This window comes from Lissotriton vulgaris, chromosome 3_2 (genome assembly GCF_964263255.1).
Source record: "Lissotriton vulgaris chromosome 3_2, aLisVul1.2, whole genome shotgun sequence".
In the NCBI taxonomy this organism is placed as follows: Eukaryota; Metazoa; Chordata; class Amphibia; order Caudata; family Salamandridae; genus Lissotriton; species Lissotriton vulgaris.
Window position 1 is genome coordinate 292,893,804 of NC_141690.1, and position 27,545 is coordinate 292,921,348.

Here is a 27,545-nt window from a genome sequence, read left to right on the forward strand (position 1 = left end):
GGTACCGCTGAGAGTGTCACATCATGCATGAACTGCATTGCTACCACTGAGTGTGTCACATCATGCATGGACTACATTGCTACCTGTGAGTGTGTCACATCATGCATCGACTGCATTGCTACCGAAGAATGTGTCACATCATGCATGGATTGCATTTCTGCCACCGCTGAGTGTGTCACATCATGCATTGCTGCTGCTGCAGCTGACTGTGTCACATCATGCATGGACTGCATTGCGGCTGGTGAGTGTGTCACATCATGTATGGACTGCATTTCTGCTGCCGTCGCAGAGTGTGTCACATCATGCATGGACTGCATTTCTGCTGCTGCCGCTGAGTGTGTTACATCTTGCATGGACTGCAGTGCTGCTGCCTCTGAGTGTTTCACATCTTGCATGGGCTGCATTGCTACCGCTGAGAGAGTCATATCATGCATGGACTGCATTGCTGCTGCTGAGTGTGTCAGATCATGCATGGGCTGCATTGCTGCTGCTGAGTGTGTCGCATCACGCATGGACTGCATTGCCACAGCTGAGTGTGTCAGAGCATTCATAGACTGCATAGCTTTCTTGTGCTATGAAGATAAGTATTTTTAACACAATCAAGAGCTCACTTGTTCTATGAAATAAAAGTATTGTTTACACAACAATCAAGAGCTTGCTTGTGCTATGAAGAAAAGTATAATTTAGACATCAATCAAGAGATTGCCTGTGCTATGAAGAAAAGTATTGTTTACACAACAATCATGTGCTTGCTTGTGCTATGAAGAAAAGTATTGTTTACACAACAATCAAGAGCTTGCTTGTGCTATGAAGAAAAGTATAATTTAGACATCAATCAAGAGATTGCCTGTGCTATGAAGAAAAGTATTGTTTACACAACATTTAAGAGCTCACTTGTGCTATGAGGAAAGTATTGTTTACACAACAATCAAGAGCTCGTTTGTGCTGTGAAGAAAAGTATTGCTTACACAACAATCAAGAGCTCACTTGTGCTATGAGGAAAGTATTGTCTACACAACATTTAAGAGCTCACTTGTGCTATGAGGAAAGGTATTTTTACACAACAATCAAGAGCTCACTTGTGCTATGAAGAAAAGTATTATTTACACAACAATCAAGAGCTCACTTGTGCTTTGAAGAAAAGTAATATTTACACAACAATCAAGAGCTCGCTTGTGCTATGAGGAAAGTATTGTTTACACAACAATCAAGAGCTCACTTGTGCTTTGAAGAAAAGTAATATTTACACAACAATCAAGAGCTCACTTGTGCTATGAAGAAAAGTATTATTTACACAACAATCAAGAGCTCGCTTGTGCTATGAGGAAAGTATTGTTTACACAACATTTAAGAGCTTGTTTGTGCTGAGAAGAAAAGTATTGCTTACACAACAATCAAGAGCTCATTTGTGCTGTGAAGAAAAGTAATATTTACACAACAATCAAGAGCTCACTTGTGCTATGAAGAAAAGTATTGTTTACACAACAATCAAGAGCTCGCTTGTGCTATGAAGAAAAGTATTGTTTACACAACAATCAAGAGCTCGCTTGTGCTTTGAAGAAAAGTAATATTTACACAACAATCAAGAGCTCACTTGTGCTATGAAGAAAAGTATTGTTTACACAACAATCAAGAGCTCGCTTGTGCTATGAAGAAAAGTATTGTTTACACAACAATCAAGAGCTCGCTTGTGCTATGAGGAAAGTATTGTTTACACAACAATCAAGAGCTCACTTGTGCTTTGAAGAAAAGTAATATTTACACAACAATCAAGAGCTCGCTTGTGCTATGAGGAAAGTATTGTTTACACAACATTTAAGAGCTTGTTTGTGCTGAGAAGAAAAGTATTGCTTACACAACAATCAAGAGCTCATTTGTGCTATGAGGAAAAGTATTGTTTACACAACAATCAAGAGCTCGCTTGTGCTATGAAGAAAAGTATTGCTTACACAACAATCAAGAGCTCGCTTGTGCTATGAAGAAAAGTATTGTTTACACAACAATCAAGAGCTCGCTTGTGCTATGAAGAAAAGTATTATTTACACAACAATCAAGAGCTCACTTGTGCTATGAAGAAAAGTATTATTTACACAACAATCAAGAGCTCGCTTGTGCTATGAGGAAAGGTATTTTTACACAACAATCAAGAGCTCACTTGTGCTATGAAGAAAAGTATTATTTACACAACAATCAAGAGCTCACTTGTGCTTTGAAGAAAAGTAATATTTACACAACAATCAAGAGCTCACTTGTGCTATGAAGAAAAGTATTATTTACACAACAATCAAGAGCTCGCTTGTGCTATGAGGAAAGTATTGTTTACACAACAATCAAGAGCTCACTTGTGCTTTGAAGAAAAGTAATATTTACACAACAATCAAGAGCTCGCTTGTGCTATGAGGAAAGTATTGTTTACACAACATTTAAGAGCTTGTTTGTGCTGAGAAGAAAAGTATTGCTTACACAACAATCAAGAGCTCATTTGTGCTATGAGGAAAAGTATTGTTTACACAACAATCAAGAGCTCGCTTGTGCTTTGAAGAAAAGTAATATTTACACAACAATCAAGAGCTCACTTGTGCTATGAAGAAAAGTATTGTTTACACAACAATCAAGAGCTCGCTTGTGCTATGAAGAAAAGTATTGTTTACACAACAATCAAGAGCTCGCTTGTGCTATGAGGAAAGTATTGTTTACACAACAATCAAGAGCTCACTTGTGCTTTGAAGAAAAGTAATATTTACACAACAATCAAGAGCTCGCTTGTGCTATGAGGAAAGTATTGTTTACACAACAATCAAGAGCTCACTTGTGCTTTGAAGAAAAGTAATATTTACACAACAATCAAGAGCTCGCTTGTGCTATGAGGAAAGTATTGTTTACACAACATTTAAGAGCTTGTTTGTGCTGAGAAGAAAAGTATTGCTTACACAACAATCAAGAGCTCATTTGTGCTATGAGGAAAAGTATTGTTTACACAACAATCAAGAGCTCGCTTGTGCTATGAAGAAAAGTATTGCTTACACAACAATCAAGAGCTCGCTTGTGCTATGAAGAAAAGTATTGTTTACACAACAATCAAGAGCTCGCTTGTGCTATGAAGAAAAGTATTGTTTACACAACATTTAAGAGCTTGTTTGTGCTGAGAAGAAAAGTATTGCTTACACAACAATCAAGAGCTCATTTGTGCTGTGAAGAAAAGTATTGTGTACACAACAATCAAGAGCTCACTTGTGCTATGAGGAAAAGTATTGTGTACACAACAATCAAGAGCTTACTTGTGCTACGAAGAAAAGTATTGTTGTACACACCAATCAAGCAGCTTGCGTGTGCTATGAAGAAAAGTCTTCTTTAAACAACAGTCAAGAGTTTGCGTGTGCTTTTTTCATGGGTAAGTGAACTCATGAACATAACTCACATCTCTGAGAGGAGTGACAACAACTATTCACATTAAACATTTTGTGAACTAGGTCCATGTTATCATGATCCACGTTATGAGTTTGCGGCACACCGCAGGTGTGTCTGTCTTCCTGGTGGTATTCTCTTCCACTAATGTGATCCATTTCATTTACTGTTACCAGGTTCTTTCCGCCAGTTCTTGTCTCGCAATCCCTTATCCATGGCCTTCCTTTGAACAATACTTCATCAACTAATATATCAATATAAATCAACATTTTGGGGAATTTCATTAAATACTGGAGACAATCATTGCTATATAAAATGTATGTATAAAATATCTAAAATAAAGTAAAATAACTGTTTTTCGTAATTTTATATGTACAGATAGGAAGCTGAGAGCCAAGAGTGGATGCACCATTTGAACGGTCATTTCTTGGTTGCGGTTATAAATATGTAGATTTGTAGATTACAGTGGAATTGTGTGGACCTTGTAACTGAGGGTGATTCTTCTTGCTTCAGATACCAGCCCACCGCATTGCGACCGTCTCCTTTCCTGAGTCCAGTAGGCTCTGCTTCCCAGACGGATACTGCAGCAACTGGAGTTATTGTGCAAACTCCAAAAGAAAGGCCTCAGAAAACACTGCAACATGAACAACCACCGAAGCATCAACAACCACGACATCATGAACAATCACGACAGCATGAACAACCACCTCAGCATAAACAACCACGACAGCATGAACAACCACCTCAGCATCAACTACCACAGCAAGAACAACCACCACAGTATGAAAAACCACCACAGCATGAACTACCACAGCATAAACAAGTACCACAGCATGAACAACAACCTCAGCATGAACTACCACAGTCTGAAGAACCACCACAGCATGAACAGCCAACACAGAATAAACAAACACCCCTTCATGAACAACCACCAAACAATAAACAACCAACACAGATTAAACAACCACAACAGTATGAACAACCACCTCAGCATGAACTACCACCCCAGAATAAACAACCAACACAGAATAAAGAACCACCACAGAATAAACAACCACCACAGCATGAACAACCACCCCAACATGTATTACGGACAAGCAGCTTGCAAAGAAGGTAATTATGTTTGAGTTTGTGGTCTTGTATCAGACACCGCACATCTTTGCACCTCTTGGCAGCTCGATCATTTCACTAATGGGGTGACGTGCCTACTGTCCAGTTTCTGTTTCAAAAACAAGCATTGGTAAATGCATTAGATTTCACCTATATGATTAATAGTAAGCTGTTTTTTGATGTAAGGTTGCTGAGTAGTTGTACAATATGAGTTACAGAGGCCCACATGCATCAAGCATTTTTGTAGTCGCAAACGGTGCGATTCCTTAAAATCGGCCGTTTGCGAATGCAAAAGTGCTTTTTGGGATGCATGAAGCAATTTTAGAATTCGTAACATGTTTGCGAGTTCTAAAATTGCGGGTGCTTTTAAGAAGTCGCAGATGTGCGATTTCTTAAAAGCAATGCATCATTAAATTTAAAACTGTAAATTCGCAATTAGGGTGCCAAATTTACCGAGTGGTTGAACCACTCGGTAAATTTGGGAAACGTGTTTAAAATGCTTAAAATGGTTTTTTTTCAACATTCATGTTTCACACACACATGTCCTTAGGACATGTGTGTGTGAAACATGATGCGAAAATACATTTCAGGGGTGCATGGGGGGGTCCTTTGGACCCCCCCCTGCACCCATGAAATTTTCAAAGTGCCACTCGCAATTCCCATTGACTCCTATGGGCCTTTTGGCCCATAGGAATCAATGGGAATTGCGAAAATTAACTTAAGAATTCGGTATTCATTTGGGATTCGGTAAAAATTGCGATTTTTACCGAATCACAAATGAATACCGAAAATAATGATGCATAGCATTTTGCACTTCTTAATTTGCGATTCCTTATTTTTCGCAAATTAGGAAGTGCAAAATGTCACAATGATGCATGTGGGCCAGAATGTCTTCTAAAGTGTTATGGATTGTGTATATACAAAAGGCAATCTACTGTGCTGTTACTAGTGGTATAGTGTGGATAACTGATAGCAAAATTTAGAAAAATGAAATGAAAGAGGGAAAAATTAGAATTCATTGATGTAATAGCAATATTCTGTGTTTGAAGGAGTTCAGGAAACTTTTGGGCCCGGTGCCACTGCACCTGCTGCATCATTCAAATCATGACCTTGTAGATATGGTGTGAGACAGCGCAGCGCATGTTGCTGCATCGCCTCACACTGCGATGGGGAAGAGTGCCATAGGCGTTACGGTGGGTGTTTCTAACGTAACACCCGTGGCATTTGACATATTCCCTAATATACATTGTTCCGAAAACCTGGGAATGCATCAAAAGCCTCCCCAAAAGGGGAGGCGCAATGAGAAGAAGGAACTTTATTTCTCCTTGATTCTTCCTCTTTCTTTGTCTGCTGCATTCAGCAGCACACATAGAAGAGGAAATGGCCCCCATTTGTTGTTTGTGTGCAGGAATGTGGCACTTCCTGCACAAAAACAATAATTCCCATGCAGACACCCTTGCACAAGCCTGTGTTGGTGCATGACAGCCAGTTGAGCGCCAGTGCAGGGAAAGAGGACAGGAATGTGCTGTATCTGGTGAATACGGCACATTCTTGCCTTTTTACTTTGCCGTAGAGCAGTGGAGCAGGAATGCTTGCGGTGCTTCCTTACGGCATAATATTGTAAATGAGGTCCATAATAAGGTGCTGCAGGACCTTTGCATACCAGGGGCATCTGATAAAGAGGAATGGCAGGATGCCGGGGATTATGCTGCCTGGTGTATTTTTGCCAACCCCGCAAACATTTCTGCATGGAGGGATAGTACCAGTCTGGATCTCCCTCACCATAAATAAGACAATCCTCAGCACTCGCCATTTCACGTGGATCAAAGGACCCTTCTCGTGGCCATTGACTCATCTGAGGAGCTAACCTTTCAGTCCACCCCGCCAAATTATCCACAAAAGGCACAACACTGTAATAATTGCTATCTCCCTGGGGTGAGATCTGTGCTGCTCAAAAGCGACTGAACATTCATCTGCTGCACTGGTCCATCATACAGCGTCAATCCTCCCATAGCCTCACATGGGATCTGGCGGGCCATGTGTTCCCTGGAACCGTAACCACTCAAGCTCTGTCACTTGAGGTTTCCTAACTCTAGAGAACATATCTTTCTCTCTTTCTCTAGTATTAAAACACCTCAGCAAACCCATTGCACCCTTTGTGTGACTAAAATCGATAAGGTGTCCTTCTTGAGCGCTCATATCATGAGTGGAGTGCCTAGCCTTTGGGGTTTAAAGTATTTCACCCATGTTATCTACACGCCTATGTAGAGATCCTATTCTATTTGCCATTCTCCCAAAACGTCCCTAAATCTGTCCTGAAAACTTATCACAATATCCTTCTATCCTTCCTTCGCATTCATCTTTCCAGACAGACATTCTTGAACACTTTATGGTGAAACTATTACATTCTCCTCCTTCTGCCAAGGTGGAAGACTACCTTCAGTCCTATCTCTTTCTTGGGATATTGGCCATTGTGTCGTATTATGAGCCCTGTCCACATAGTTACTCCATCGAGCACCGAAAGCAAAACCTGCTGCACACTTATATAAAAGTCCAAGCAAAACAGATGTCTCAATGGACATAAAAGTTAAAAATTCATGGGCGAAGGAGTGGACCACCAGTGTTTCGGTTCCTCTTTTATTGTTCATAGAAAGCCAGCCGACACGTGTTTCGTCGCAAAAAAACACACTATTTCCGCGACTCCTCAGGGCTGGGGAGGATACAAAATAACGGATGGAGTACATGGTAATTTGACAAAAAAGACTTTAAATGGTGACTGTATATGGTGAAAAAGTGAAAGGTAGGTGAATTGTGAATTGGTGAACAGTAACACAGTAGTGGATGCACACAACACCAACCCTGGTACCGGTGTGGACGTCGTCCTGGTAAGTGCAGGGAGGGAGGTGGATCAACGGTGGATATATATTTGTGGTATTTTCAACAATTATTAAATTCACCTATTGATAATACGTTTATTAAAGTGACGCAAGTGGGGGTGGATTTGTAAGGGCATGGGGATCCTAGAAACTAGTGGAGGTTAAGAAGTGGGAGAACCGAATATAGAAATGAAATGGAAACCAAGGCCTTGAGATTTAACTGGGAGTGTGCATCCTACCTGTAGGTAAAGGATATAAAACCACAGGTCTGTAATGCCACAAAGGGGGAAAAAAAGGGAAACAGAGACAAAGGGAAACATGAGGAAGTGTTCTACAGGTGGTAGTTGGGAGAATCACACACAATAGAAAATGCGCCACAATTGGGAGCACGTTGATTGCGACGTGATTGAAAAGAAAAAATCTCACCGCGGTGCCGGTGATAATTCCGACCCGGCTCCGCTCGAGACCGGGTTTGGTTTCTGTCAGAATACGAGTTGCGTAATTCAGAAGTACTGTTCTCCAGCGGGTATGTGGAGATACTGTGAAAACAAGTCGACCGTGTAAGGTTCTAGTTCGTGGAGTTTAAGGTTAGCATTCTTTATTCTAGAACCTTATAGAGCCAAAAGTGGGTTATTGTGTGACTCACCTTTGATAAACGGTGTTGCTAAGTATTAAACTCCTCAGGGTGAGTAACTCAGGAGTGTGTCTTTGTCCACGTGTTTAAAGCGCGAGCTTGGTAGAGACTTCTAGGGCAAATAATCCCTGAGGTGGTAATCAATATGCCACAAAGAAAGTCCACGTAGAAAATAAATGTAAGGAAAAAGAAGAGAGGGGGGAAAAAAGGAAAAGAAAGCCAAAATGTAAATTAGGCGACTGTTATTACTACATAGTCCTATATAATTGGTTAGTGAGCGTGTAGTCACTTATTTTGTCTTGGGTTTCAAATACATTCTAGTGAGGTTGTGAATATTAGATAAAGAATATAAAACAAGAGTGCCAGAACGTTAGTGGTTGGCATCACTTGCTGATGGCCAGAATAAAACTAAACATGTAGGTATCTTCCTAACTGTTAAGGTAAAATGATCCCTAACTTATCTCAGCTCATTAAAACGAGCCGTTGAGGATAACCGAGTATTTATGGATCTGTATGACACAAAGGGAATTCTTGTTCTTACCCATAGTACCTGAAAATTATATGTATAGTATAATATGCCCACAGTAAATAGCCGTGGGCAGTCCTGATCGGTAAGAGCGTTAGCTCAACATTTGGGAATCTGTGTGGCAATGAGGAAATTGATTTCTCACCCGTAGTGCGTGAGAAACAAAACGCCAACAGATTTATTGTTGTGTGCGGTACTGATCTGAAAAAGCGTGCAAACCCATTGCACCCTTTGTGTGACTAAAATCGATAAGGTGTCCTTCTTCAGCGCTCATATCATGAGTGGAGTGCCTAGCCTTTGGGGTTTAAAGTATTTCACCCATGTTATCTACACGCCTATGTAGAGATCCTATTCTATTTGCCATTCTCCCAAAACGTCCCTAAATCTGTCCTGATAACTTATCACAATATCCTTCTATCCTTCCTTCGCATTCATCTTTCCAGGCAGACATTCTTGAACACTTTATGGTGAAACTATTACATTCTCCTTCTTCTGCCAAGGAGGTAGACTAGCTTCAGCCCTATCACTTTCTTGGGATATTGGCCATTGTGTCGTATTATCAGCCCTGTCCACATAGTTACTCCGTCGAGCACCATCTACATCTCTCTGCTGTGGGGTAGGCATTTGCTCCCTCACTACCCTTCCTGTTGTGTCTCTTCTCTGCACCAGATGCGATGTTGCTGATGAAACATGTGACCGGTCATCACTATCTCCTGGACCTGGCTGTCCATCTACCCTCTTGGGGAGAGGCGGGATCTAAATGCAGTGTAAACGGTGCTTCTAGTTGTCCTGGAAACTGGGACTCACTCACCCTTACTTGCTGTCTGGGAGTACTAGTGTGCTTTGGTTTAGGCATCTGTGGAGCGAGATTAGGGATTACTTTTGGGGATTGTGAAGGGGTCTCAACTTTAGTGTTCTCAAATCCCACTGCGGCTTCCAGTAGCTGTGTCAGTGAATAAATGCCAGGTACCTGGCGGAAGGACTCATAGGTTGATATGGAGGTTGGAGAGCAGATGGGGAACTAGGGGTATCTAATTTAGGGGAGTCCTTAACCTTCTCATTGTCAGTGAAATTGCTCTCCCACCCTCGCAGCTCCACCATTAAGTGAGGTGCCCCTGGCCCTGCACTCTTGAGTGTTTGTGATCGAGGCCCTCCTCCACCCACAGGTTTCCCTGCGCCTCATCCCTGGTGGTCCAGTGGACCTCTGTCTCCTTTCTTTCTTTCTGCCCCTTCACTCGTTTTTCTCCCCTTTCTATCTTTCACCTTTCTGCACCTCTGCTCTTTTGCGCCTTATTTCTGCCCATTCTCCCTTTCTCTCCCTCTGCTCCTTCACTCGTTTTCACTCGTTTTTTTCCCCTTTCTATCTTTCACCTTTCGCACCTCTGCTCTTTTGTGCCTTATTTCTGCCCATTTTCCCTTTCTCTCCCTCTGCTCCTTCACTCGTTTTCACTCGTTTTTTTTACCATTTCTATCTTTCACCCTTCTGCTCTTTTCTGCATCTCTGCTCTTTTGTGCCTTATTTCTGCTTATTTTCCCTTTATTCTTTATCCCTTCTTTCCTCCCTTTACCTTTCCCCGCTGCTGCTGCCCCCGCGGCCCCTCCCCCCCCAGCACGACCGGCCCAATCCAGCTCCCCTCCCAGCTGTCCAGCCCTCCCCGACCCCTACTTAATGGCGGCCGCGGGCTGCGGGCGCGCCGCTGGTGCACCGAAGGCGCGTCAAAGGCAAGCACGTCTGCGCCCGTCTGCGACCCGTCCGCGACCAGCACCAGGAACCCTGGACCTCCGCCCCGCCAACGCTACGACCCAGCAGCACTCCACGCACTCAACCCAGGCTGCAACAACAACTGCAAGCTAGCATCACCAGCCGACACCCATGGACCCTTCAGCTTTCACCGCTGCCGGCACACCTGCAGCACCGCCAAGAACACGGACCCAGCACAACCCGCCCACAAGAACATAACCGAACCGAAGACCCTGCAATGCATCCTCCTCAACGTCCGATCCCTCCACAAACACGCCACAGAAATCTGGGACCTCCTCGACAGCACAACCCCAGATGTAGCATTCTTCACCGAAACCTGGACCAACACCACCTCGGGACCGGACATCGCCATCCCCCAAGGATACAAGATCTCCAGGAAGGACCGCCCCATCCACCCAGGAGGAGGAATCGCCATCGTCCACAAATCCAGCCTCCGCCTGAGCACACTCTCTGACGAGTCCACAGAACTGATGGAACACCTTCACTTCAAGATACTGGCCAGCCTCTGCGCCGCCCTCCGAGGAACCCTCATCTACCGACCCCCTGGACCCCGCGGACCCTTCGCCAACTCCATCACGGACATTATCTCCCTGCAGGCCATCGCATCCACCAACTACACCCTGCTGGGAGACCTCAACTTCCACCTCGACAATCAACTGGACCCCAACACCTCATCCCTCCTGGACAACCTCCACAACATTGGACTCCGCCAGATCGTGACCGAGCCCACGCACTCAGCAGGACACACCCTCGACCCCCTCTTCACTACAGGAAATTCCATCACCTTCAGCCATACCACCGAACTCCCATGGACCGACCATCGTTGCGTCCACTTCACCTTCAGAACACCCACCATCCACAGACACCAGCATCTGCTTCCACAAAGAAACTGGACCAAAATCACCGATGACCAGGTCACCTCCTCACTCAACAACTCCACCCCAACCATCGCGGAAAACGACAACCCCAACACCGCAGCCCGAACCCTGCATAGATGGATCTCGGACAGCACCAACACCATAGCCCCCCTCAAGAAAAACAACAATACCCGTGCCAAGAAAGCCAGATGGTTTACCACCGAACTTCGAGAGTCCAGGCGCACATGCCGCCGCCTCGAAAAGGCCTGGAGAAACACCAAATCCACAGAAGCCCACAACTTCAGAGCCGCCACCAACGCCCACCATCAACTCATCAGAGAAACGAGGAAAAAAGCGATTGAAGACAGAATCTCCACCCACGCACACAACAGCAAGGAACTCTTCAGCATCATCAAGGAGTTCGCCCAACCCACCAGCGAGTCTACCGACATCCCTCCCTCACAAGACCTCTGCGACAAACTCAGCATCTTTTTCCACCACAAAATCAAGAGCATCTACGACAACTTTGACGAAGACAACCAACACACTGAACCCTCACCAACCACCCCCGGAAACCAGCGATTGATGACTGGACAGCCCTCACCACCGAAGACACACTGAAGACAATGAAGTCAATCCACTCAGGGGCCCCCACGGACCCCTGCCCCCACCACATCTTCAACAGAGCCGCCAACACCATCGCACCCATGCTCTGCCAAACCATCAACCGCTCCCTGGCAACCGCCTCGTTCCCCGACGACTGGAAACACGCCGAGGTCAACCCCCTCCTAAAGAAACCCTCAGCGAACCCCACCGACCTCAAAAACTACAGACCCATCTCCCTGCTCCCGTTCCCAGCGAAAGTCATCGAGAAAGCCATCAACAGCCAACTCGCCACATTCATTGAAGAACACAACATCCTCGCCCCTCCCAATCCGGCTTCAGAAAAAAACACAGTACGGAAACCGCCCTCCTCACCGCAACAGACGACATCCGCACCTTACTGGACAAAGGAGAAATAGTAGCCCTCATCCTCCTCAACCTATCAGCGGCGTTCGACACAGTCTCCCACCGCACCCTAATACGCAGACTCTATGATGCAGGAATCCAGGACAAGGCCCTCAACTGGATCTGCTCCTTCCTCTCCGGCAGGACGCAGCGGGTCAGACTCCCCCCTTTCCTCTCGGACCCCACACCTATCACCTGCGGAGTCCCCCAGGGCTCCTCCCTCAGCCCGACGCTCTTCAACGTCTACATGGCTCCACTTGCCCCCATCGTCAGAACCTACGGACTCAACATTGTGTCATATGCATACGACACCCAGCTCATCCTCTCCCTATCCAACGAGCCCAACACCGCCAGACGCAACTTTCGAGAAGGCATGGAAGCCGTCGCCAAATGGATGAAAAACAGCTGCCTACAACTAAACACCAACAAAATAGAAGTACTCATCATGGGCCCAAACCCCGACGCCTGGAGCGACACCTGGTGGCCCACCGCCCTCGGAAACCCGCCAACCCCCACAGACCACGCACGCAACCTGGGAATCATCCTGGACTCCGAGCTCAAAATGGACCGCCAGATCCACTCTGTCTCATCTTCCTGCTTCCACACCCTCCGCCTCCTTCGTAAGACCTTCAAATGGATCCCCCTCGAACACCGAAAGACAGTCACTCATGCCCTGGTCACCAGCAGACTCGACTACGGCAACGCACTCTACGCCGGAATAAACAAAAACCTCATCCGCAAGCTACAGAACATCCAGAACGCCGCCGCAAGACGGGTCCTCAACCTGCCAAAACACTGCCACATCTCCCAGCACCTGCGCACACTCCACTGGCTCCCCGTCGAGGTGAGAATCACCTTTAAGATGTTCACCCATGCACACAAGGCCCTCCACGGCACCGGACCAGCATACCTGAACAGCCGACTCAAATTCCACGCACCCCAAAGGACCCTACGATCAGCCCAGCTTTCCTACGCCGTGGTCCCCCGCACCAGAAAGACCAGATCGGGAGGCCGCTCCTTCTCCTTCCTCGCGGCCAAAGCATGGAACGCCCTTCCGCTCCACCTCAGACAGACAACATGGCTCCCCATCTTCGCAAGAAACCTCAAAACCTGGCTCTTCGACAGACCCTCTCCTTGATGGAATGGAACCTGCACCCCCCCCCCACCCCTAGCGCCTTGACACCCTTACGGGTGAGTAGTCGCGCTTTAACAAACTCCTGATTGATTGATTGATCATAGAAAACTCAACATAAACCTAGATCAGCTTCCTGCTTCTGCAGTTCGGCTCCTGCATATTTACTCATACAATACGTCAACATTCCACAACCCGGAACACAGTGATCGGCCGTGAGGTGTCCTGGCATACTTGCCTTTGATCCTTCTTACTGAAGATACTCGCCGCACACAGAATTCACCTCACGGCACCTGCAACGTGGAGTATTACTAACGCTTTGGTTAATTATCGAATAGTGTCCATTTTCTCCAAGCCTTCACACAGGCGTGCTGGTTGACTATTTTCACCGGCTTAGTGATATCCTCTAGAGTCTGCCAATTTTGCTTGGATCTTTTAGCCCAGCCGGGTTGGAATTATCACCGGCTAGGCGAGGACAAAGATCACTATTCTTCGTATACAGCCCTGATGAAGTCACGGAAATACTTTCAATAAGCGACGAAACACGTGTCAGCTGATTTCCCTCTGTTCGTTGGCTCTATGAATTAAAAAGACTGAACAATATCCAACCCACCAGAAGACATTTTTTGAATCTATTGCTGCTATGTCGTAGTTTCTGTATAACTAACATACTGTTTAATTACTACTTTGTGTGCCTAGGCTTTTGCTTGAATTTGTATTTGTGAGGGAATTTTCCCACACAAGATTAGAGGGGTTATAGGGCTTATCCCCTCACCTAGCTGCACCAAACTCATACTTTCTCATCTGAGCAGAGTGCCTACTTTCCCCTGGCCACGAAAAACCCTTCTATAGAAAGCGTCTAATTAATAGTAATTGGGGGGGAATAATCCTATTGCAAGAAAACATTTAGCGAATGCGAGCGGTCGCTCGTGCTCTTTATTCCTGTTTTGTTGCAGTTAGCGCTATTTCTTAGCTCAAAATGCGACCTCAAGTATATTTTGAAAACAAGGGTGCACTTTGCACTTAGGAAATAGCACTAAATGCTAGAAGTAAGTTGGGTTAAAATCCTACCCCACAGTTAGTGAGTTGCACTCTCTGTTTGCGTTCTGTTGTATTTAGCACTATATCTTAGTGCAAAAAGCATCATTGCATCCATTTTGGATGCCAGGGGGGATGTTTGCTCTAGAAATAGCGGTAAATGCAGAATTATTCTTCTCGCTTAATTAAGCGTAAACCTCACATAGGTCCTGGGTAACTCTGCATTATTAGAGGAGATGGAATTACGCGAGTTACATCAGCCCTTACGTCTATTCTACAGAGATTTACCTGGTTGTTGTGTATTTTCTTGTATTTTGGAAAATAATGTGATTGGACATTTGTAGAACTGGAGCATCCGACGCATTGTTACAACTCCCTGATAGTTACCAGAGGCTTGGAGGTGTAGTGAGCATAATATCTGCATACATGTGGGAATAACTTATCTTCTTTGAGTGTTTGGACCTAAAGATGGAAGGAGCTGACCAATGAGGTCCAACATAACCTGGCTACTGAGACCATACAAGTATCAAATATTTGCAGCTCTATTTTGTTCACTATAGTGCTTCCTGGCTCCAAAAACCCTCCCTTTGCCTCTGTGTCTTCCCTGCTCATTCCCAGCAGCCTCTTCTTCTCGCCATAACATATATCGCAGCCCCTCTGAGTGACAAACACGGCCCCTCCTTCTATAGTTCGCACATGGTTAACTCCTGCCTTCACTTATGCAAATTATTAAGTGGAAAATCTGCACAATGTGACTATTTGCTATTTGCAACTGGTTAATACATATGAATTGCGATTCCCTGTTTGTGGATTACAAACAGGGAATTGGTATGATGAGCTAGAAAAATAGAAAATTATTAAAATTATGATTTGTTGTGCAAAATTAAGAAATTGACCTTTGTAAGTCCATAGACCATATCAATATAGTCATTTAGGGCTAAATGTGTGACCATTTTTAGCATCCGGCTGTTTGCAACTGCTAAAAAGGGTTGCAGTATGTGCAAACCCTATTATGCGGGTTGGTAACCTATTACAGACTCGCAAAATAGGGTTTGAAAGTCGCTATTAGGAAGGGGCGAGCCATGGGCATCCCTTCCTATTAGCAACTTGCAGGGGGATGTACGATTGTTTTGCGACCACAAATACGGTCGCAAAACAATCACAGGTACCTCCACTTTCAAATTAGTGGTAAGCTAGTTGCAAACGGGAACGAGTCCCACGGATCTCCTTCCCCTTTGTGTCTAGCAATGAAATATTTTTTAAGGGCAGGCAGTGGTCCCATTTGTTTCTTTTAAACGCATCCCGTTTTCCTTTAAGTAAACAGGATGCTTTTGAAAAAAAAGTTGCCACATTTAAAAAACAGACACAGACATGGGGGTCTGCTGTCCTCAGCAGGTCACCATCCCTGTGATTGCTGCCCATTCCCAATGTGTTGCAAAGTGCAACCTGCTTCATGAATATTGATGGGGCAGGTCATTTGCAACCTCACTGGGAATTGTTAATGTGTCTGAAACACATTAGTACATTCCATTTTGCGAGTCGCGAATTGCGAGTTGCAAGAAATCGCAAATTTCAACCCACAAAACGGAATGGCCGTACATCAGGCCCTGGGTGGTTGCAAACCAATTTGCAACTGATTTGTGGATCGCTAACTGGTAGTACTTTTGGCCCTGGGCCCAGTGTGCTGATGTAGAATGACTTCGAGAGCGGAAGTGCTGGACTGCAGTGCAATTGAAATTTTTAGAATTTTCAGTACTTTCAGTCTGCAGGGCTGCGGTCACCAATGTGTACAGGAGAAATCCAAGAGAATGTTTGTGCAGCGCCGGAGGACGCGCTGCGGAGCACAGTGCTAGGCACTGGGGGGCATATTACCAACGTTTAGCGATATTTATCGCTAACGATGCTTAGCATCACATTTTTTAACGCTAAGCATCGCCGGAAATTATCGCAGAGATAACCTGCTATTAGTAAGGTTTATCTCATAAGTGATAAAAATCCTCACGCTAACTGACAATTGAGAGATTATCACTGGAAAATCAACGATAATCTCTCGAAGTTTGCCGTTAGCTTGATGATAGGGGCTCACAAACTTAGCCATGATATCCACCTTCCATAGGATATCATGGCTAAGTCAGGAAAATGTGTGTGTATGTATATATCTAGGCAATTGCAAACACTTGTCTCAGAAACAGGATTAAAGGCTGAAGGCCATTCTCAAAGAGATTTTATTATAATTTTATTAACATTAAATCAGTTCATAAAACTTATTAAAAACAGTCGTTTAATGAAGCCAAAGAATAAAAATGACTCTATTAGGGGCATACAGTACATATACACCAACATATACAAAAAACACAAGAATAAATGAATAAGAAACACAATATAAAATATGTGGCACAATAATATATATTCTCGACGCGCGTTTCGGCGACCAGCACCTTCTTCAGGAAAAGGTACGAGGTAACCTAAGTTATAAAGAACATATAATCAGTATTAAAAAACATAGACTGATTTAACAATTAAAATAATTAAAATACATTTTATGACATTCAAAAAGAGACTATAATTATACAGAATTAGTCTAAAGCCTTTTAGTTCGACAAGTCTAGCTCATTAATAACCATGAGCGAAGGAAGTAGGATTTCTGTGCGCATTTTGACATAAGGATTAGACAGGGCATTCCCTTACAAAAAGTCATGATGACAACCCCAGGGACGGTATTAATTACCTCTGTTATGTGTCTTAAGAGGCACAGGGGGACAGCATCTTCTTATGATGTATATATGTGTACATATAGCATCACTTACTTTCTTATTTTTAGTATAGGGTCTTGATATTTTCTAAAATCTTGAATGTTGAAATAAGAGACAATGCTGACAACTCCTTGTGGATAAGGAGGATCAGAGTTCCAATTCTGTTGATGAACAAAGAGGTTAATTTCCAGGATATAAATCTCATATTACAAACATTTCATTCAGTATTAGCCATTTAAAACTATACTACACTAAGATATATTAGCCGATAGTGTTCAGGTCTAATGGTCCAAAGAATAAGAGAAACTGATTAAAACTGAACTTAATAGTCTGGGTTCTAGTTGGCGGCTTTCTGCAGTATACTAACGGAAAGAACCTAATTTATGATAATTACCAGATATATAGGAATCCATTGATATCATCACAAGAAAGATCGAATTTGTTCATGTATATCTTTCGAAAAAACCAGACCTGTAATCAATGACAGAAGGAGGGGAGGGGGAGAGAAGAAGTCAAAACGTCTCTCTCAGTTGAAAATAGCCTCACTTTTATATTCAGTCACGAAAATACCAGGTGTAAAAAAAAGCAGCACTAACAGGGTTAGCGAAATCCTTGATAATATGAGAAATGTCGCTTAACAACATTTCTCCTATTATTTTTCTCTGGAACGCCCCCTCTGCATCTCATTAGAGATGCAAGGGAAAGCGTAGAGAAAAAGGGTGCTAACATGCAAATTTCCGTGTTAGCACCCTGTTGCTGATAGGGAGATAATTTTATCTCCACTTTCTTGGCTTTTAAAGCCAAAAAAGCGGAGATAAGTCCCTTGATAATATGCCCCTTTCTTCCATCTGGCACTGGGTCATGTTGGCCTGGCCAGCGAGTCTGAATGGGCGTCGGTGCTTGGACGTGCTGGGCTTCACTTCTGTGCGTGTGTGTGTTTCAGTGTCCTGTCCTCGTGGGTATGTGTTTGTTGCTTGTGAAAGAGGGTGAAAAGGTGAGAGTTTGTCTTGTTTTTTTAAAAATTATTGTCACATTTGTCCTCGCCTTAATGTTAGCGGTCGTGCAGGGCCCAGGCCTCGGTGGGATTTCGGTTATGCCGGAATAATTTGAGCAATTTTGGTAATTGTGGATTACTCTTTGATGCAGTATTACAGATAATTACGCAATTACTCCTGCTCGCATCATTTAGATTAACTTTGGGGAAAAATCTTACTGCTGTTCTAGTTCTGCTGCATTTAACGCTATTTTATTATTGTAAAAGGCCCGCATCCATGGAGGCGAGGGCGTATTTTTCTCTGAGAAAATAGCGCTAAATGACATGCACATACTATGGTCTGAGAGCTTCAATTGGATGGTGGGAGAGCACGAAGTAGGGGAGGGAGGCGGGGGGAAGAGTGGGGGTGGAGGGGTTGGGGCAGGGTATGTGCGTTGTAAGAAAGGAAAAGAAATACCTGGTATTATTTTGTATTTTGGTTTCAGGCTCGTTATATAGAACAGACTAATGGCTTGAGTCAAGGGGGCGTGGCGATACCTTAGAGAAAAATGGGGAAGTTTAGGATTTGTACAGTTAATCTTGGGGATCTGAATGACTGGAGGAAGAGGCAACGGCTGGGGCAATTTGTTCGGTCAAACCAGTTAGACCTAGTATGTGTACAAGAGACCCATTTACCGTGGGTAAAAAGACATTTATTAAATATCAGAGGATTTGATCTGTTGGCCTGCTCCTCCCAGACATCTACCATTAAAGGGGTTGAAATATTGGCTAAATCAGGTTTGGGGGGGGGGGAGGCAAAACGCCAATTGGCAGACACCCTAGGGAGATGGGCGCTGGCGGAACTTGGTGTGGGATATACATTATGTACAATTTATGGTTCGAATCAGGATGATCCCGATTTATTTGAACAGCTGGAAATAGAGCTGACAAATTGGCCGAGACCTATGATAGTGTGCAGGGATTTTAATATCTCTGCTGACTTTGGTAATAATACTGTTTATGTAGGCCGTAAGTCTAAGGTATATCAAGCACTGAAAGCATTAATTAAATCGCACAGGTTGATAGATGTCTGGGGGAACAAAGAGCCTAATAAACCAGGGTTCACATATTTTTCCCGCCCCTTTAATAAGTATACTAAGCTGACTATTTCATGATCTCCAGGACAGAAATTGAGAAAGTTACAATTGAGAAACTGCCGAAAAGATTGCCGACCACAGCCCATTAATTCTGGAGTTGGATATAGACACTTTAAATAGGAGTCGTTCAAGCTGGACATTTGAGAGGAAGCTATTAGCTAATCCCAAGTTTGTAGAATATATAAGGAGTGGGCCCAAGACTACTTTAATATGAACTGGTATAGTGCATCCCGGAATACTGTCTGGGATGCAATTCAATTCAATTCATGAAGCTTTATTCGGTACATGGAACATGACCATAAAAGCACAAAAACAGACAAACAAAATAACCAAGGTTTCAGATTAACAATTAAAACAGATATCAGTAGAGATTCAGTCCATATTATTTAAAAAGTATGCTTTTTCATGCATAAATACATCTGTTTAAAAAAGAAGCAGTATGAAAACAATTGTCGGCGGAATTCAAATTACTAATAAACTCATAGCCGGAAAAACTGTACACACACCATATTTCAAAAACATTGGTTTCAAATAGGTGATACGAAAATTCATGTACAGTTTACAAAATAGTAAAAAGTGCAAAGTGCTCTGTTTAGATACGCCATCGCACAGACATGGCCCTATTTGATGTTTTTTGAGGGTTGGTGGGGCCACTCGATGGTGTGCTACTCCGAACCTCACTCTTGTAAGCACAAACTTATGGGATGGCCTAGTCACCGTGGAAAAATAAAATGGTGAACCTTCCGAAATGATATATCTATTATAAAACAAGACAGTGGTCATAGATCCTACTGCTGAGAACCGCTTCCTAGCTCTACTGGCCAGGAATTTACTTTTCAGCTCAGCTTTAGGGATCAGAGATGCGGCTCTTGGGTCAGTCAGGACATTTAAGATTAAATATTTCAGAGTAACAATCAACAACATAATTTAACCAGGGAATTTTCCTATAATGATCCAATGATAGTCAATCCTCGATAATGGCTCTATTAAAAGACTTCTCCTCCTGAAGCCAGATGGAACGCCAAAGCAGGAGTGACCTTAAGGACAATAGATCACTTAGGTAATAAATATCCAGTTCCCGGTGGATCAACTCAGTTGGGGCGGTCGGGGGAAGACACAAAAGCTTTTTTAAAAAGGAGTTTTCCTCCGTTTGCAAGATTTGAGTATATCTACGACCCCACACACCCGCCCCATACAATGCTATTGTGGTACATCTAGCCTGATACATTTGAAGCATATCCTTAGTATGCCTGTCTCCTACTTTTGCCGCAAATCTAAAAACACCATAGGCGTTCTTTGCCATTTTGTTACTAACATTATTAAATTCATCAGTCCATTTTCTGTCTCTTGAAAAGGTAATACCAAGGTAACAAATTTTTTCCATGTGTAGCACTTTTTCATGGTCAATAAAAAAGGCTTTAGAAAATTTGCTTCTAGCCCCGCAGGTCATGGTGTGTGTTTTCCCCTTATTAATGGACAATTTCCTATCCTGAATAAACTTACAAAATCTATCAATTAGGCACTGTAGTCCTTGGGGAGTTCTTAAAAGCAAGACGGCGTCATCAGCATATAATAACACCGGAACAGAGACACCATTAATCTGGGGGGCATCAGCTTTTACGGGGCATATTACCAACAACTAGCGATAATTATCGCTATGTTGGTTTAGCTGCGATATTTTTATCGCCGAGCTGCGGCGATTTTTATCGCTTAGGAACCTTGCAATTATCAAGGTTTATCTCCTAAGCGATAAAAATCGGCCGAAATGCATGAATATCGCTGAAAAGTCAGCGATATTCATGCATTAGCGAGCTAATGCTCTTAGCCATGTTATCCACCTCCCATTGGATAACATGGCTAAGAACTGCTCAGGGCAGGTGTTAGCTTTTGGAGATATTCGCGCTTAGCGCGAATATCTCCAAAAGTTGGTAATAGGAGATAGCGATGTTAGCGACTGTTTCCAGTCGCTAACATCTTGGCACGCCCACTTTGCATGTCATTAGTGATAAATATCACTGACATGCAAAGCGGGGCCCAAGATGGTTGCTATCTCCTACTAGCTGTCGCTAACTGGTGTTAGCGACAGCTAGGTAATAGGGAGATAATTCTATCTCTGCTTTTTTGGCTTTTAAACCCAACAAGTCCAGATTTATACACTGGTCGAGTGTACCCCGGCCCTTCCTAAAGCCGTACTGGCTGTCGGCCAAGATGTTCTCTTGCTCAGCCCACTCTTCTAGTCTTGCTAAAATAACTCTACTCATGATCTTAACAGAGGAGTCTAGAAGAGAGATAGGGCGGTAATTCTTAGCATCTGACCTGCTGCCCTTCTTGTGAATAGGGATAATAATAGATTCTCCCCAGGTTTTGGGGGGCTCACTACAGACAGCAGCGTTAAATGCAATGGTCAAAAGGGGGCTCCACAACTCTGGGGCTGATTTATAAACATCAATAGGGACCCCATCAGGTCCCTGGGCCTTCCCCCCCTTGCTAGCACGTATACCCAAGTCAACCTCTTGGACGGTGATATGCAGTGGTAGTATGGTCCATCTACTGGGATTTGTATTATCACAAGCAGAGATACACAAATGGATAGTCCAGAAATCGGCTGATGAATACCAGACGCATAGGGGCAAGGTTTATGAGACAGAAGAGCAGGCAGGTAAACTGTTAGCACTTCGGATTAGGCAGGAAAGCAATAAGAACACAATAACAAACATACAAGAGGGGGAAAGGAACTATACGGAGCCAGACGACATATTAAAGGTTTTTAAAAACTTCTACCAAAATCTATATAAAGAAGAGATCGGGTCAGAGGCAGGTAGTCTGGAGTTTGAAGATTCAGCCCACACTTGGGTAGTCAGGTTATAGAAGTATAGGGGAAAGATTTCGAAGTGGGGGAAGTTTTTGAAACTTTGCAGGATCTGGTAATAGGGAATGCTGCGGTCCCTCGACCCCTCACAGTCTGGCTTCCGGGCCAACAACAGCACCGAGACCGCCCTGATCGCAGCCACCGATGACATCCGAGCGCTGCTCGACAACGGAGAAACAGCGGCCCTCATCCTCCTCGACCTCTCCGCGGCCCTCGACACTGTCTGCCACCGTACCCTAGTACAACGCCTCAGCAACGTCGGAGTCCAGGAGAAGGCACTGGAGTGGATCATCTCCTTCCTCGCCGGAAGGACACAGAGAGTCTGCCTCCCTCCGTTCAGATCTGAAGCCACCGAAGTCATCTGCGGCGTTCCTCAAGGCTCCTCGCTCAGTCCAACCCTCTTCAACGTCTACATGAGCCCCCTCGCAGACATCGCACGCCAGCACAACCTCAACATCATCTCCTACGCCAACGGCACCCAGCTGATCCTCTCCCTTACCAACGACCCGCCACCGCCAGAGCCAACCTTCACGAAGGGATGAAAGAGGTAGCCGAATGGATGAAGAACAGCCGCCTGAAACTGAACTCGGACAAGACAGAAGTCCTCATCCTGGGATCCTCACCCACCGCTTGGGATGACTCCTGGTGGCCCCCCGCCCTAGGCAGCGCACCCAAACCAACAGACCACGCACGCAACCTGGGCTTCATCCTGGACTCCTCCCTCTCCATGACCAGACAAGTCAACGCCGTCTCCTCGTCGTGCTTCAAAATCCTGCGCATGCTACATAAGATCTTCCGGTGGATCCCCACCGATACCAGGAAGACGGTCACCCAGGCCCTCGTCACCAGCCGTCTGGACTACGGCAACTCCCTCTACGCCGGAACCACCGCCAAACTCCAGAAGAGACTCCAGCGGATCCAGAACGCCTCAGCACGACTCATCCTGGACATCCCCCATCGCAGCCACATCTCCGGACACCTGAGAGACCTGCACTGGCTCCCGGTCAACAAGAGAATCACCTTCCGTCTCCTCACCCACGCACACAAAGCCCTAGACAACCAAGGCCCAGGATACCTCAACAGCCGCCTCAACTTCTACGCTCCCAAACGCCAGCTTCAATCGACCTGCCACGCCCTCGCCGCCGTCCCCCGCATCCGAAGACCCACCACAGGGGGACGGTCCTTCTCCTACCTCGCCGCCAAGACATGGAACTCCCTCCCCACCCACCTCCGCCTGACCCAGAACCACCTCGCCTTCAGGAAGCAACTCAAGACCTGGCTGTTCGAGCAGTAGCGGACCCCCATCCCCCAGCGCCTTGAGACCCTCTGGGTGAGTAGTTCGCTATATAAATGCGATGATTGATTGATTGATTGATTTCCATACTCATTCGTCCATTCGTTAGCATATTATTAAGTCATGTTATTTTCACACTGCTTATAAGTTACTTGCTGCCTATCATTATTCGTTATTTTGCAGCCAATTAATTAGGGGGCCCCAAATCTCGAGACCCCTTTTTTTCTTATGTATCCCCTTCCTCCTATATATAGCTATTTCTAGGCTATAGCTAGCTAGAAGTCTTGATCGCCACTGTTGGAATAGCGGAGGCGTTGGATCCAGCCATCCAGTTGCCAGACAGATCCTAAAGATGGCCATAGATATGGATATCAAGCCCTGTGTTTCCCTGGATCTTAGACCTTGTTCTAATCCCAACATTATTTCTGTTGTCGTGATAACGATTGGACTTTGAAAAATTTCAGAAAGAAATTTAGAAATTTCTGATCTGATAATAGTTAATGAATGGCATGTGGCAAATATGTGTACTATATCAGCGGCATGTGTAGTACATTTTGGACAATTCGTACCTTTACCCATACTCCATTTGGCAATCTGAGACGGTGTGTAATATAGTTGAAAGAAAGTCTTATAATATTGAGCCTGTAATTTCGTGGATATTAGTGATGTTTGAGAGAGTTGAAATGCTGATTGTACGCCGTCTATAGTGATATTTAGTTTATTTTGCCATTTGAGACTATGTCTATCCAGATCATCTGGTAGCAGTGAGATTAAAGCTTTATAAATATCTCCTATTTTAATAGGGGTCTTGCCTATAATATCTTCTATAATCGAGACTTTATGAAACTCGGCCCTGCCTCCCCCTTTTTTTATTATGAAATCTCTAATTTGGAGGTATTTAAAAAAATCCCTATGTTCAAGCCCAAATTCCATCTTTAGTTCCTCAAAAGATTTAATGGCCAATGGTGAAAAAAATACCCCCAAATGTGTAATTCCAGTATTGATCCATCTGATCGTGCATGTATCATGAAATATTCCTGGGAGGTTATGATTTCGGATGAGACTAGTGTAATGCGGGTATCTGCCTATTCCTAGTAATTTACGGATGTTAGACCAAGCGCTGTAGATACCTAACAGTGTTTTAAATCGGACTTTTTTGAAGGGATTGTCATATGTTAGTCGCCATAAATGGTCACAAATTTCTGCTCCAAGAATAAGTCTGCACGGAGAAGGGACGTCCCTTTCAATAATCGGAGAATCATCCGACATAAGTAAGCCTTTGCTGTAGCTCAACAATGAAGCCCACCAATATATTTTAAGATTTGGGGCTGCAAGACCCCCTCTCATTCTCGGAAGTGAGATGTGCTTATATGCTCGACGTGTCTTTTGATATCCCCATATGAATCGAGAAAAAAGCGTTTCGATTTGTTTGAATATTAGTGTATCGAAATTTAAACATATAGTGCGAAAAAAATATAAAAATCTTCGGTAAATAAATCATTTTAATTACATTGCATCTCCCTATAAGAGTTAGATGTAAATTGTTTAGTCTGCTCAAGCTGTCCGATGATTGTTTTAGGAGAGGATCTATTTTGATTTTGACAAGTTCGTCCAAGTTAGAGGTGATATTGACGCCGAGATATGTAGCATTTCTGACTATTCTTTCATCGCTTAAGCTTATATTCTTGTTGATTATTATCTGGGTTTTGTTTTCGTTTAATTTATATCCAGAGATTTCTCCAAAACATAAGGCCTCTTCTTCTAACAGCTTTATTGTAACATATGGATTGCTTGTGGTGATCGCGATGTCATCGGCGTAAGCTAATATTTTAGTATTTCCGTTCGGTGTTTTTATTGGTAAAATATTTTGATTACATTCTAGTTTACTGATAAAGGGATCGATAAATATTGCAAATAATAAGGGTGAGCATGGACATCCTTGTCTGGTTCCCCTAGTTATTTTAATCCTGCCCGTCATTCCGCCATTTATCATCACAACGGCTTCTGGTTTATAATATAAACTCTGAATAGCATTGATGAATTGCTCTCCGATTCCACTTTTTATCATGGCTGTCCAAAGATATTGCCAGGAGACCCTATCGAATGCTTTTTCTGCATCCAATAATATAAGTGCCATAGGGTCTCCCGTAACCTCTGTTATATCGAATAGTGTAATCACCCTTTATACATGATCTGTAGTTGAGCGACCGGGGACAAATCCATGTTGTCGTACAGATACGATTTTATGGATGATCGGGGCTAATCGGGTGGCTAACATCTTAGAATAGATTTTTGAATCACAGTTAATCAAAGTTATGGGGCGGTATGATCCGAGTTCAGTTGGATCCTTGTTTTTTTGGGGGAAGATTACTATTTTTGCCATTGACCAGGATTTTGGTGGTTTTCCCGTTATAAATACTTGAGTCATAAGGGCAGTGAGTATTACTTTAAGTGGTTTATAAAATTTTACATAAAATTCGACTGGTATACCGTCCAGTCCTGCGGCTTTCCCCGAAGGCAAGCTGTTGATAGAGAGTAGAATCTCGATCCATTGGGGTATAGCTTCAAGGCTGTCATAATCATTTTGCAAGAATTTAGGTCTCGGTTCTAGGTCTAAGTATGTGTTAATTAGATGTTGATTTTTATCAGTCTCTGTATATAGATTTGATAGTATGCCTGGAATTCTGTTTTAATTGATTCTGGGTCTTGCGTTACTAGATTATTTTTATCTTTGATTTCTTTTATAGTATTGATGATATTTTGGTTTCTTGTACGGATAGCTAAATGGTGCCCTACTTGTTCATTTAGTTTGTATGCCTTTTCTTTATTTGAGGTAGCTTTGTCAATAGCTCTTGTAGCAAAGATTTCAATTAATCTGTTTTTGGCTATTGACACCTTTTGTAATACACTGTCAGAGTTTTGACCCGCTCCAACAGTTTTTACAAGTTCCTCCTCCGCTTCGGCTAGTTTCTTATTTAATTCAGTTATTATTTGTTTTTTTTCCTTGTTATATCTTATGGAAAATCGGATTGTTTCATCCCTGATAGCAGCTTTGAGTGTGTCCCAGACCACATCTAATGATGTACTGCCTATATTATCTTCCAGGAATTCTGGTATCCATTTTTCCATCATTTGGCAGTATTTTTCGTTCATTAATAGTGTCCTTTCAAATGTCCAATTAACCTGATCTTGCTGTATTCTATCAATATCTATTGTTAAAAGTAAGGGGTTATGATCCGAAAACACCATAGGGAGTTTTTCCAAGTGGCACTTTGTTATAATAGTATTTGAAACTAACATATAATCCAATCTTGAGAATGTTTGATGGGGATGTGAAAAATAGGTGTATCCCGTATTTTGGGGGAACTTATATTGCCATAAATCTGTTAATCCCTGTGTTTTACATAGTGTTACAAATTCCCTAAACACCCTAGGTTTCCTACCATTATATTTGAAATTTTGATCATAGGTCCAATCTGACGGTAGGTTTAGATTAAAGTCCCCGCACATAACAATCGGTAGTGGCCAGTCGGATAATTTGCTGGTGATAAATTCCAGTAGATCTGGATCGTCAGTAACATATCCATAAATGAAGCAGATAGTTATGCGCTTCCCAGCCCCATAGATGCATTCGGCGATCACCCATCTCCAGAATTTATCTGCTGCAGTGCAGGGAAATGTAATTTCTTTATCTGATGCCAGGATAGCAACACCGCGGGTTTTAGTAGCTTGTGTTGTGGCTGTGATCAATGTGTACCCCAAAGTTTGTAATAGTTTTTTTTCCCGTCCTTCTATATGCGTCTCTTGAAGGCAAATAATATTGGCTCCGATTGATCAAAGAGCTATAGCTACATTTTGTCTTTTACGTATATCATTTAATCCACATATATTAGCGGAAAGAATTTTTAGTGTGGCCATCGAAATTTGGGATTTTTTTCCGAGTATTCTGGCTGTCTAAGTTGTATTTGTGGCCTTGACGAAAAGTTACTAGTATGTGTAATTTTATTAGTAGTTAGTAATGTAAGCTGGGTGAGCCCCGCCCCCTCCCCCCCTCACCCCCCTTCCCCCTCTCCCTTTCTATCCCTCCCCGCTCAGGGTGAGCAAGCCCTCCCCCCCCTTACTTGAGGCGTCTTGGGTCATGGTTCCCCCAA

At 43.6% G+C, this 27,545-nt stretch overlaps 1 protein-coding gene across 1 annotated transcript in view; it reads left to right on the forward strand.

The window, feature by feature from the left end:
- The window catches only part of LOC147725734 (uncharacterized), a 421,410-nt gene that overhangs the window by 299,742 nt on the left and 94,123 nt on the right, over positions 1-27,545 (forward strand). The window contains exon 9 of the mRNA XM_086964424.1: positions 3,919-4,518. Within this exon, the coding sequence (XP_086820550.1) occupies positions 3,919-4,518 (600 nt within the window). The remainder of the gene's footprint in view (positions 1-3,918; positions 4,519-27,545) is intronic.